The sequence below is a fragment of the Argopecten irradians genome, chromosome 16 (assembly GCF_041381155.1).
Source record: "Argopecten irradians isolate NY chromosome 16, Ai_NY, whole genome shotgun sequence".
In the NCBI taxonomy this organism is placed as follows: domain Eukaryota; kingdom Metazoa; phylum Mollusca; class Bivalvia; order Pectinida; family Pectinidae; genus Argopecten; species Argopecten irradians.
The window spans coordinates 17,956,340-17,970,662 of record NC_091149.1 but is presented as its reverse complement, the minus strand read 5'-3'; the positions used below and the strand labels follow the sequence as shown (position 1 = coordinate 17,970,662).

Sequence of the window (14,323 nt, the reverse complement as noted above, 5' to 3'; positions counted from 1 at the left end):
TATTATTATTATTATTATTCTACACTTTTTTTGGTGTCCAAAAGATCTTTAAAATGGTAACAGGTATGCCAATGGCCTTATTGTTATATTGTATGGCATGAGTTGAAGGGGTGACCGCAACATTTTTAAGTAGGTCAAAAATCCAAGATGGCCGCCATGACGTCATACCTAAAAAGTTTAAAACAGCCATACCTCAAAAACCGTTTAAGATACAGCAAATATTTTTGATGTTTTATGTAGATCGTATAAAAGACTAATTTTTATTCAGTTACAGCAATTAGGTCAAAGGTCAAACAAAAAAGTTCGCTATGAGGTCAAAGTTCACAAATTTTTATTTTTTTGATTTTGCGAAATTTCTTTTTACATATCGATGCAGAATGTCATTCTGATGAATTTGGTGTCTTTTATTTTTCGGTAGCACTTCCGGTTAATGCTGTATGCCATTTTGAACATTCCTTTGATCTTTGCTAAATTCCCGCCAAAATGTTTAACATTATATATTGTCGAACTGAATGACTAATATAGTCTGAAATTGCTATAGAAAAGACCCCTCTAATGTTCTCTAACGTTTGATATGATTTTCATCTTCATCAAAAAAACAAAATGACCGCTATGACGTCATATCTTAAAATTTAAAAATGCTTATAACTCACTAACAGTTCTTTTCACAGATTTTCCATCCAATAATATTTTTTTGCAGATAATCTTAAGCGTAAACTTTTTCTCTCTACATGTTATTACAAAAAATGGCAACTTCCGGTTTTCGGTAAGGGTCAAATGTTAAAGGTCCAGTTTTTAACAATAAACTTGAAAACTTTTCTCCTCAAGTTCTGTAAAGGTCTAGGATCTTCATATTTCATATATAAGATGTCCAGAGGATGGGCTATAAAGTCAGATACTAGGAATGACATTGACCCATATTCAAGTTCACAGGGGTCAAATGCACATATCATAAATAAATTGTTTAAATGGTCATAACTAACTTATCGTTGGTTTTACAGCTTTCATGCAATTATGTAATTTGAAGATTATTTACAGGACGGTATTGTAAACTAAATATAGTGAAAAGCCCGCCAAATTGTCTATGACAATTTCTAGTTATATATAAAATAGACATTCACACACTGTTACATGCTGCACACATAACAGACAGCTGTTAACAGGACGTTAAAGGCCCACTGCCTTTCTGAAATGGCTTTCGATTTTTAGGTCACCTGAGACGAAGTCTCAAGTGACCTATTCTAATCGCCTTTTGTCCGTCGTCGTGCGTCGTCCGTCGTGCGTCGTATGTCCGTAAACAATTTACATTTTCGACTTCTTCTCCAAAACTGCTGAAGCAATTTCAATGAAATTTTGCACAAACCTTCTAAGGCATAAGGCCAATCAAAATTGTGAATTATATGGTCCCCACCCCCCAGGGGGCTGTGGGAGGGGCCAAAAGGGGTAAAATTGAGTAAAATTTCAAAAATCTTCTTCTCTACTCACAGATGTGGTAGAATCAAATACTCTTCATAGATAGAAAGGTCTTAAGGTCCTTTACAAAAATTGTGAATTATATGACCCTGGGGTCTCTAGTTTCCCCGTGGGGAGGGGGGGTAAGTTTAGTTAAGTTTTACTATAGTTTATATTGGGAAAACACATTTTTGCGCATTATTTGGTCATTTCTTATAGGAAATGAGTGAAAATGTGTCAGAATTATCAGTATGAGATGGCCATTTGATCCTATTAACAAATTTTTTATGATTGACCCCCAGGGGCCTTAGGGGCGGGGTCAAAAGGGGTCAAATAGGCTAAAACTTCAAAAATCTTCTTCTGAAATTCTGGAAATGGTAGAATAAAATACTTTTCATAAATAGAAAGGTCTTAAGGTTCTTTACAAAAATTGTGAATTATATGACCCTGGGGTCTCACGTTTCCCCCTGGGGAGGGGGTCAAGTTTACTATAGTTTATATAGGGAAAACACATTTTTGAGCATGTTTTGCTCAATTTTCATTGGAAACGAGTCAAACTTGGTTAGAATTATTAGCCTGAGATAGCATTTTAATATCATATTCAAATTTGGTCCTGGCCGACCCCCTGAGGGCAGAGGGGCGGGGCTAAAAAGGGGTCAAATAGGCTAAAACTTCAAAAATCTTCTTCTGAAATTCTGGAAATGGTCGAATAAAATACTTTTCATAAATAGAAAGGTCTCAAGGTCCTTTACAAAAATTGTGAATTATATGACCCTGGGGTCTCACGTTTCCCCCTGGGGAGGGGGTCAAGTTTACTATAGTTTATATTGGGAAAACACATTTTTGAGCATGTTTTGCTCAATTTTCATTGGAAACGAGTCAAACTTGGTTAGAATTATTAGTCTGAGATAGCATTTTAATATCATATCCATATTGGTCCAGGCTGACCCCCGGGGGCAGAGGGGCGGGGCCAATAAAGGTCAAATAGGCTAAAACTTCAAAAATATTCTTTTAAAATTCTGGAAATGGTATAATCAAATACACTTTATAGATGAAAAGGTCTTAAAGTTTGTTTATAAAAATTGTAAATTATATGACCCTGGGGTCTCCTGTTTCCCATTTGGGAGGGGGTCAAGTTTACTATATTTTATATAGGAAAACACATTAATGAGCATTTTTTGCTCAATTTCCATAGCAAATGAGTCAAACTTGGTAAGAATTATTAGCCTGAGATAGCATTTCAATATCATATCCACATTGGTCCTGGCCGACCCCCTGGGGGCAGAGAGGCGAGGCTAAAAAAGGGTCAAATAGGCTAAAACTTCAAAAATCTTCTTAAAATTCTGGATATTGTAGAATCAAATAATTATAGATGGAAAGTTCTTAAGGTGTTTTATAAAAATTGTGAATTATATGACCTTGGGGTCTCACGTTACCCCCTGGGGAGGGGTCCAGTTTACTTTAGTTTATATAGGAAAAACATATTTGTGAACATTATTTGCCCAATTTTTGTAGGAAATTAGTCGAACTTGATTAGAATTGTTAGCCTAAGATATAGCATTTTAACATCCACATCCATCCTCGATGACCCCCTGGGGGACCAGAGGGGCAGGACCAAACAGGGTCAAAATGATTAAAATTTAAAAAAAATACCTCTAAGTTCACAGGTTTGATGGAAGCAAATACTCTTCATAGTCTAAAAAGTCAAATTTATAAATCACTGACTAACTCCAAGGCCCAGCATATAGTGTTTATATGTCTTTAATTTGTTTCATTATTTGTTTCATTATATATTCTAACTCAGGTGACCGCTAAGGCCCATGGGCCTCTTGTAAAAAATGGAATATAAAACATTATTTTTTATAACGCGGGTCATCTTATGTTTCCCGACATTTCCAGACGGCAAAATAGCGAAATTAATCTGCACTGTTAACATAGCTTACGCAAGAAATCTTGCATTTTTTTGGCGTCGTAACCTCATCGTCTGGGGCCGTACTAGTTACTGATACGGGCGAATTTAAGGTGAAAAGACTAGACATCGAGTCAACATCATTAACTACATGTACCATAGATCTACGTACAATATTTAACTCGGGTGAATACTAGACGTATTATACAAAATAATGTATACTCTCGGCTTAAAGCGAACTTTCCTTTAAGCCGATCTGTTGAGTATCAGGCTAGTAACCCGATGGTCCCGAGTTCGACCCATAAAGGAGTCAGTGAATCATGCGTTCTTTTACACAACAATTACAGTATACGTAGTTCGTGTCGATTTATAGATCATGAAGACCAAATAATTAAGAATATTCTGCTAACCAATAATGTATTTATGCAAAGATTATATAGTACTTTTCCCTACTTCCCAACAAAATAACTGTTCCTTATAATTAACTTTCTTTATTAGATGCGTCACGAATATCCCGTCTATGATAGATGATTCCCATGACATTTATTTATTACAAGGATAGGAAAAAGAAGTGTTCTACATAATAAAGGACGGCCGGGTTTTAAATACAGTAATTATATAAGTATTTACAGGATTGGCGTCTAAATTCAATGTGTCTTAAATAAGGCGCTGCCGTTTCCAATAGATATCGAAAATAAAGAATGACATTTGAATGAACGTACTACGGGTCGTTATAATAGTGGAATTCCAACAGCGGAAAAAATATGCATATATCAATTTCAAGAAAGAACATGTATTTCTTACAATGTGATAAGTGATCAGACTATTGACTTTCATTTTAATCACGTGATCTAATTTCCAGCAAGGAAATCTTCAGGTCCTACTATTAGGCCATACTGGGAGGAAGAAATCATGTCGTTACACTCAGTTATTGCTGTCAGGGTGTGGACTACGAGCTTTCTCTGGATGCTCCTTTATCCAGGGTGTGTGACAGGGCTCCGCATTAGTGCGTTCAATGTCCAGACTTTTGGACAGACAAAGGCCGGTCGGGCTGACGTGATGGACATTCTAACCAAGGTTCGTATAGCAACACCTGTTGTCTATGTAACTTTGTAAGGAGATGGCTTCGTAAGTTTTTATAATTTGTGCCTAATACTTTTATCGTTTAAAAGTTAAAGTCCCATTATGCTTTCACCAAACTTGGCTAAAATATACATGAACATCCCTTATGAAAGGTTCTTCATTTGGTTTCTTTACAATGAAGATAATTACGCAATAATCAATTAGCAAAGAATTCTTAAAATAGAACAGGTTGATTTGCATAGTTAAAAATACCTCGTGTATACGTATATGTTCGATACCCGGATATAGTAAACAAAACAAGCATGGCCGAGACAGAGGGCAGTTTTGAGGAAACGGTGAGCAATACAATGTTCTATAATTGTTTTAGTATATGATACATATTAGATTTCACAGATTATAAATGTGTCCTGTCAAAGGTTACATATAGTTTATATAAAGCTTAATACAAAAATACGTATAATCGAAAAATAGTGGATGTAAATAGTGAAATGCACACATGGGGCACCATATGGGGTATTTTATCGTACAAATATAAACATGTGGCCGTGTCATTTTTGGTGATGATCGGTTGATTTTCTTTCCTCTCGTGTAATAATTTGAGATAAATACAGTATTAATCCAAAACTATAAATAGAAAAATAAATACCACGATACTACTAATCTATTCATAATTTGAGAGTAAAGAGAGTACAGTATATCTAAATACTTAATTAGAACATACAGAATGTACGTAAAGAGGTGGACTAATAGCTCAATTACTATATACATGTATTATAACTTATACATGTACATATAGATGAAGGGGCTATATACCATGCAATACCTGTCGAGATTTCATTTCTGTATAATTAATTGATTAAATGTTTCTAGATTACGTTTCGTGTATTTATAAAAGGATAAAAATACATTTCATCAGAGTATGCGTGTATATACATCAAGTAGTGATTACCAGGTGCATGAGTCTTAATTATCGTATGGGCATTTTTAAATATAAGCCAACAATTTTATGTACACGGAGCGAATTAACTAATCAAAGACTCTTATTTATATTAGTACAAACGTCAGTATATATTAGAGTGAACTAAGGGGATATAAACATTGTCAGACAATTGGAGTTTCATCATTAAAAAGACACAACATATAGTATTTTAATAAAGAAATTTGTGTGTTATTGTCAGGTTCGGTTCGGACCGTTGGTAATTATATAAATCACAGGACACAAAACGAAGAATTCAAGTGGAATTTGCTTTTCTCTTGTATTGTATTTCTTTCTCATATATCAAACATATGTGGCACATTACATAGAAATAAAATGAAAGTTCACTCGTATTGGTAATCCAACGTAGATACTGAATTATTTGTCCGTAGATGGCGATCCAACATATTAAAAGTCCACTATTTGAATAATGTTCACACACACTTCACTATCTGGTAATCCAATATGTATCCGTAGTGACCGCTTTGAAGGTTGGAAATCCAACTGATTTTCATAAATCAGGCATGGGTTTTTATAATAAAATGACCATTGTCCGATAGGTAAACCCGGATGTAATCAAGATCAATAGCATAAAGATATTATCACAATTAAACGACTTGAAAATATATCGGCAGTTTGATATGAAATATATCTACTTAAGCTTATCAATGGCACCATTGCCTCAAGGAAGATTATAAACACTTTGACATGTGAATACTATATGTAATTGGTGGTCACTCCACAAAAATAAGACCACAATGCCTTAGGGTAGATTTTAAACTGATCAACACATCTATAGGTAAAATATACAATTATATAACAACAAAGAACATCTCAAATTTCTCTATGACAACTTCCTTCTCGCTCAGGAAGACTCTGTCCCAGAGTCTAAATTATTTGTCAAACAAGTCAGTGTTGATAATCTAAATACACCTAGGCTTTTCTCAACTGTATAACGTTCATTCAATAGATTGTCCATCAAATTAACACACATGTAATAAAAGTGGATACTGTTGTTTTCAAGAGACTGTTATTGGTTTTCATTGACTCCTTCAAATCTAGAAGTATAATTAGCTTAAGCTTAAGCATGGGTTAGCAAAAACTGCTAAAAACTTAATAGTAACCAAATTGGTTTCCAAAATTTCCTCGTCTTCGATTTGGCCGAAATGGTTGGTTATGATTGGGAGGTGCGTAATTTTGACAATTTTGTCGAGACGTTTGAGAATTTACAAGCAAATTTTCTCTTTCAAAATTCTGAATCTTGCTTTCAAGATTAGCGATTGTTTCCTTGTATTTTGTTATATCTTTTTCGAGACGATCTATTTGACCAGATTTATCGTCGTTTCTTTTTTCAAAAAATGCATTATCCCGTTTTAAACGCTCATGTTCACTCTGGTACAAATTATAAGTTTCTGCAAAGCTGACTCTTAGCTCATTGGTATAAGTTTGATTCTCGTTTAGTTCTGATTTCAAGCGTTCATTTTCAGCTTCAAGATTGTCATTGGTGTTTTTGAGCTCTTTAATTTCCAGCTCGTTTTCATTTGTGCCATTGTTGCTTTTGATCTGTGGTACAATTTGTACTTGAATTTGATTTCTTTTGTTTATTTTTGTGAATTCTGAGTCAGAAAGGTCCGAAAATGGAAATTCACATACTATTGATTTTCGCGAGATGAACTCTGACATGCGTTTTGCGTCCCTGCTTTTATGAAATTTACTTTTTGATTTATGATTTTGGTTTGATTGGTCCGAAATTGGGCGCTTTGAAAAACAAGCCCGTGAAAAATGTCCGAATTTGCCACATTTGAAACATTGGGCTGATTTTGCCTGACAGGTAATATTAACGTGCTCTTGAAAACAATGGAATACCCACTTACCACATCTAAAACACTGATTCCGAGGCGACGATGTTGGGCTGTTAGATGACATAGGGAGTCTCTGGTGCCTTGTAGCCGTTGTTTGACAGGCTTCGTCAGGTGAACGTGTCCATCTTCGGTTGAAAGGTAGATTTGGTAGGAACGTTGTTCGTGTCGCTGAGGGAATTGATCTTTGGTGCGACGTGTTGTTTCGATATGTGGCATCCATTGTTAAAATGCGGAGCAAATTTGTGGCAACAGTCTTGGTGCTCCAAGGTTGGGGTCTCGCTGAGGTTCCCGGGGATCTTGTGCGTAACTTGGCTTACCTGTGGCAAGTTACTCCGAATTCTCTCACCAATTTTAATAAAGAAATTTGTGTGTTATTGTCAGGTTCGGTTCGGACCGTTGGTAATTATATAAATCACAGGACACAAAACGAAGAATTCAAGTGGAATTTGCTTTTCTCTTGTATTGTATTTCTTTCTCATATATCAAACATATGTGGCACATTACATAGAAATAAAATGAAAGTTCACTCGTATTGGTAATCCAACGTAGATACTGAATTATTTGTCCGTAGATGGCGATCCAACATATTAAAAGTCCACTATTTGAATAATGTTCACACACAGTTCACTATCTGGTAATCCAATATGTATCCGTAGTGACCGCTTTGAAGGTTGGAAATCCAACTGATTTTCATAAATCAGGCATGGGTTTTTATAATAAAATGACCATTGTCCGATAGGTAAACCCGGATGTAATCAAGATCAATAGCATAAAGATATTATCACAATTAAACGACTTGAAAATATATCGGCAGTTTGATATGAAATATATCTACTTAAGCTTATCAATGGCACCATTGCCTCAAGGAAGATTATAAACACTTTGACATGTGAATACTATATGTAATTGGTGGTCACTCCACAAAAATAAGACCACAATGCCTTAGGGTAGATTTTAAACTGATCAACACATCTATAGGTAAAATATACAATTATATAACAACAAAGAACATCTCAAATTTCTCTATGACAGTATTTTGACCCTTGATACTACCTGGTGGACTATCATTTGCCGTCGGTACGTAATTCTTACATGTACGTAGTAAAAAGGAAAAGGGAATTGAAACTGAAATTTCTCTTCGCTGAACGTGAATTATGTTTATTAGCATTCAGCCCATTTGTTTTCACAGGAAAAGTTCGATTTATGGAGCAAGTCTAAATGTTTATGCCATAAATAAAATATGTGAGAAAAAATAAGTTCGTGATGCTTGCTAGGACTTTACCAGTCTTATTTAAACGGATATTTTCCTCATTTTCTCTTCTTTTAATGAAGAACTGATCCCATCCTCGATACTCCAGGGGTTCCGATCACATACGATCTCTACACCCCTTGACTATCTCATAGTAAAACTGGAGGCAACTGGAAAGAACAGGTAATTTAGTCCTTTGATGTACATCAAAAGAACCGTACACTGAGGTCGACTGTGTGGCTTTGAAGTTGGGTGTCGCTCTCTCTGTAGTCTTCAAAGGAAATCTTTGCAGGCCTGTGATTGATCAGATATTTTCTTCTGAACTGCCTTCAGTTTTACTATGAGATAGTCCAGGGGTGTAGAGATCGTATGTGATCGGAACCCCTGGAGTATCGAGGATGGACTGATCCAGGTTATCTTCGCTTGATGAAATGTATAGAAATCATTAACGGACTGTTTTTATACTCCATTTCTTAGTACTATTCAATCAAACCAAACTATTTTACATTTTGTACATGCATTCCTTTTACTGTCCCGTGCATGCAATGAATTATGAGATAAAAATGAATCATATTGGCCTAAATGTGGTTCATGCACTGGTGTTTGGCTCTATAGACATTTTTCTCTCTTTATATATTGACACAGTATTGCATATACATTTGTACATGTATATATATATATATAGAGAGAGAAAAAAAGTCTATAGAGCCAAACACCTTTAGTTCATATACATGTATCTTTACATGTACCATAAACATATATTATGTATATATGTTTTTGCATGTAGTAATTACAAAGTTCATAATAATGATCTTATGCTACAATGTGGATTGTACTCAGTTAGTAATTCATGATCATGATATCTTGTCATTGATATATCCGATAATGCCGATATCGTCGTTGACCCTGTTGTCTCAAACACTGGTCTAAGTTTCATGTACATGTTCGCGATCGGTCTTCGATGGAGTAGAACATGTAGCTATAGGCTTTCCAGACTTCGTATGTATGTATACATCGCTGTATTATTATAAAAAGAAACAAAGTGTAATATCTATATAGCAGGTAACGACATGGCGTGTTTGTGTTTACTTTCATTTGTTTACGAGTTTGGCGAGTCACCCCGTGGGAGGCCTCATCAGGTAACACAAACGTACGTGTGTTCGGTTTCGATGTGTTCAGTTTTTATGTACATTTCAATAAAGCTAGATTAGACCCTATAGGCATCTATAAATCTTTATTACAAAATACATAAGATCAGCAAATACCATTGTAATTATAATTTGGTTAAATGCTTGCTTTCCATTCAAGAACAAACACTTTTTGAATAGTTTTAGCCTAGTTTTATATAGAAACTACATGTAAATACATGCATGTACAACATGTATTTGTAGGTCCACGCGTGGAATGCGTGGGTTCGTAACGTGCAGTCGATCGAGATCGAGCAATGCAACTTGACCGCTAAATTGTCGTTGTTTGAAGGAACGTGCACGTGGTGAAGAACGGACCCATGTGTGTTCGCTGACACGTATTTGGCGAGTCATCAGTGCGTTCGCCATGCACGATGTTGAAGTTTGTTAGGGAAATTCCACTTTTTTTGTGCCTACGCATGCGTACTAGATTGTTTTGGCTCTGGGCGGAACTACGGATTTCCCCCTCTCCGAAGAGGGATTTTCTATTGTTTTTTAAAAACATGGAAATGTTGGGCATTTTTTATTAGCGGATATTTTCATAAGGATATATTTTCTACTATTCAGCAAAGTTTGGTACTTTATGACGATATTTTTTCACCCCAAAACATAATGGGGCTTTAAATATCATTGAGCACTCGCCCCTATGAGGTAGGCTCTGGGTTCCGTCACCTGGCCGAGACACGCCAGTCTATAAAAGACAATGATAGTTTCTGCTCCTTCCTAGCGCTCAGCATGCAGGGAGTTAGTCCGCTAAACCGCCTATATTATTAGTTTTCTTTTGTTTGTTTTTATTTTTCCCCAAATATATTAGGCAACAAATATATATTTAAAGGCTTAATGATATGGACAGGTTTAGCGGACTAACAGGGACGACTGGTTCGTCCGTTGTCAGTATAATGTGACCGGGTTGAGTGTGTTGCTTGGTGTCTTCGGCGGCATGCTTCAGTGATATATCACTGTACTTCAACTATACAAGAAGACATAACATGAATATACCGCACTCTCCGAAAACAAGAACCACCCACTTTATGCACGCAACACACCGTATACATGGGAGGCCGTCCTTATGGGAGGCCGTCCTTATATGACCCTGGTTGTTGATGGGACGTTAATTAATGAAACAAACAAACAGACATTATGAAATATGTTTAAAGTAATTTAGACGTATGTGCAAGAGATGTATAATCAGTAGATTCAATGGCGATTCCCACGTGCACCCAATTTAAACTCTCCACAAACCAATTGATCAATGCGTTATTTATTTTTTTTGTACTAAATTGATGAAGAATCTCGTCGTATATGTTATAAATTGATCTACCTCTTTCTCTGAAACATTTCAAACTCAAAAAAGATAAAAAAAAAACTTATTGTATCGTATAGCTAATAACATATGTACATTTTATGTACTATGATTTATTTGATAAACTTGATATTACCGCAAAGCTCAAACAGGAATGTTCGTCTGTCTGTTCACAATATGTTATTGTATTTCGATATATTCCTCCGAACCTCTATGGAATAGATCCTTAGTTTAAAGCCAATCTCATTTTTTATTGATACAAATAAAATATATATAAGTTAAAGCACATATTCCTTGGGATATAAGAACAACTTTGAGAAATATATGGTATGTTCGTGATGCGGTTCTTTGTATTGCCCCGTATATACTGTTATCTCATGATCACTGCAGCATGTTGCCAGAGACACACAAAAAAAAAAAAACAACAAAAAAAAAACCCACCGCGCCCGGTCACATTACTAGTATACTGACAACGGGCGAACCAGTCGTCCCACTCCCTTTATGATTTATTTTTCAGATTCTTTTTTCGTATATTTTTTTCCAATCAGCTTTATGATTACATAGATACATGTAAACTCACTAATCTCACTTACTATCATTCACCATCAGTATCATTATCAATATCAGTAATAGTAATTTATCCATTCTTTACTTGATAACCTAAAGTCTAATAAATTATTATACATTTTTGTTGATCCACTACGAAAAAAATGAATTATAGATATAGATACAACAAACACTACAGGCCGACAAAAGTAAACAAACAAAGGAGAAAGAGGAGGCGGATGTAGGCAGACACACAAATACCATTACATACTTAAACGATAATACTAAGTATAAAGTTTATCCAATTAATCATTAATCGACATCTCCGTAACTAACACAGATTCATGCTCTGTTTAGATTGTCCTCCGATACGACATCATCGTTATTCAGGAAATACGTGACATCGCTGGGACAGCCATCCGGCAACTACAGCAACAGGTTAACGAGTAAGTATGTCCTAGACCACATTAGTGGTTGGTGTCTATTTGTGAACAGATCAGAAATAAGGATACGTATAAAACAAGGAAATGATATTGCAACCATGTAAAGCACTTGGATACCTGATAAAAATAGGCATAGGACATTGAACCAATGAGATTTTTTCCCTAATAAGAACTTGTGTTTATTTGTTAAAAATAACGTCCTATGAACAGCCAGGGTCATGTAAGGACGGCCTCCCATGTATGCGGTGTGGTGCGTGTATGAAATGCGTTGTGTGTGTTTTGGGAGACTGCGGTATATTCGTGTTGTGTCTCCTTGAGATAGTAGAATTATCACTTAAGGATGTCTTATCTTGTTTTATAAAACATATATAAGCATAAACATAAAATTCCCTGTGAGATAAACATTTCCGTAAATTTCATTTTGCCAAATGATCATTAACAGAAATATGTGTTTTTATTCGAAGTAATTCTAACGGTGCCTTCTACAATCTGACGCTAAGTATACGCCTCGGAAACACCAACTCTAAAGAAGAATATGGTTTTCTATACAGGTAAAAAAATGCAATTATTAGGAAATATTTCATTGAATTTCAAAATTTACTTCATTAGTCCCTGAAGATAATGACATTGCCGGTTGTAACGTTGCTGATTAGCGGACACAATGACACAATAATTTCATAGATAAAGAGTTCATTAATAGACGTTTGAAGAGATAACCTAATGAAGATTAAATTAAAGAAATTATTTTGAATATTTTTAAATGATGGCGATAAAACACAATAACATCAAAAACAGTACCATGTTAATATGTTATAACAGGACGGACATGGTGTATCACTGTCCTCTAGTACCTCTATAACAGAACCATGTTAATATGTTATAACAGGACGGACATGATGTATCACTGTCCTCTAGTACCTCTATAACAGAACCATGTTAATATGTTATAACAGGACGGACATGATGTATTACTGTCCTCTAGTACCTCTATAACAGAACCATGTTAATATGTTATAACAGGACGGACATGATGTATCACTGTCCTCTAGTACCTCTATAACAGAACCATGTTAATATGTTATAACAGGACGGACATGATGTATCACTGTCCTCTAGTACATCAATAACAGAACCATGTTAATATGTTATAACAGGACGGACATGATGTATCACTGTCCTCTAGTACCTCAATAACAGAACCATGCTAATATGTTATAACAGGACGGACATGATGTATCACTGTCCTCTAGTACCTCAATAACAGAACCATGTTAATATGTTATAACAGGACGGACATGGTGTACAACTGTCCTCTAGTACCTCAATAACAGAACCATGTTAATATGTTATAACAGGACGGACATGATGTATCACTGTCCTCTAGTACCTCTATAACAGAACCATGGTAATATGTTATAACAGGACGGACATGATGTGTCACTGTCCTCTAGTACCTCTATAACAGAACCATGTTAATATGTTATAACAGGACGGACATGATGTATCACTGTCCTCTAGTACCTCTATAACAGAACCATGCTAATATGTTATAACAGGACGGACATGATGTATCACTGTCCTCTAGTACCCCAATAACAGAATCATGTTAATATGTTATAACAGGACGGACATGGTGTACAACTGTCCTCTAGTACCTCTATAACAGAACCATGCTAATATGTTATAACAGGACGGACATGATGTATCACTGTCCTCTAGTACCCCAATAACAGAATCATGTTAATATGTTATAACAGGACGGACATGATGTATCACTGTTCTCTAGTACCTCAATAACAGAATCATGTTAATATGTTATAACAGGACGGACATGGTGTACAACTGTCCTCTAGTACCTCTATAACAGAACCATGCTAATATGTTATAACAGGACGGACATGATGTATCACTGTCCTCTAGTACCCCAATAACAGAATCATGTTAATATGTTATAACAGGACGGACATGATGTATCACTGTCCTCTAGTACCTCAATAACAGAACCATGTTAATATGTTATAACAGGACGGACATGGTGTACAACTGTTCTCTAGTACCTCAATAACAGAACCATGTTAATATGTTATAACAGGACGGACATGGTGTACAACTGTCCTCTAGTACCCCAATAACAGAACCATGCTAATATGTTATAACAGGACGGACATGATGTATCACTGTCCTCTAGTACCACAATAACAGAACCATGTTAATATGTTGTAACAGGACGGACATGGTGTACAACTGTCCTCTAGTACCCCAATAACAGAACCATGTTAATATGTTATAACAGGACGGACATGATGTATCACT

The 14,323-nt window shown here is 35.6% G+C and overlaps 1 protein-coding gene across 2 annotated transcripts in view; it reads left to right on the top strand.

Annotated features, from left to right (window-relative positions):
* LOC138310779 (deoxyribonuclease-1-like) overlaps nucleotides 1–14,323 on the top strand; it is a 31,071-nt gene that overhangs the window by 1,281 nt on the left and 15,467 nt on the right. For both annotated transcript variants that reach the window (XM_069252110.1, XM_069252111.1), the window contains exons 2-4: nucleotides 4,224–4,438; nucleotides 11,925–12,013; nucleotides 12,475–12,561. In XM_069252110.1, coding sequence (XP_069108211.1) covers nucleotides 4,274–4,438; nucleotides 11,925–12,013; nucleotides 12,475–12,561 — 341 coding nt within the window. In that variant the 5' untranslated portion in view covers nucleotides 4,224–4,273. The remainder of the gene's footprint in view (nucleotides 1–4,223; nucleotides 4,439–11,924; nucleotides 12,014–12,474; nucleotides 12,562–14,323) is intronic.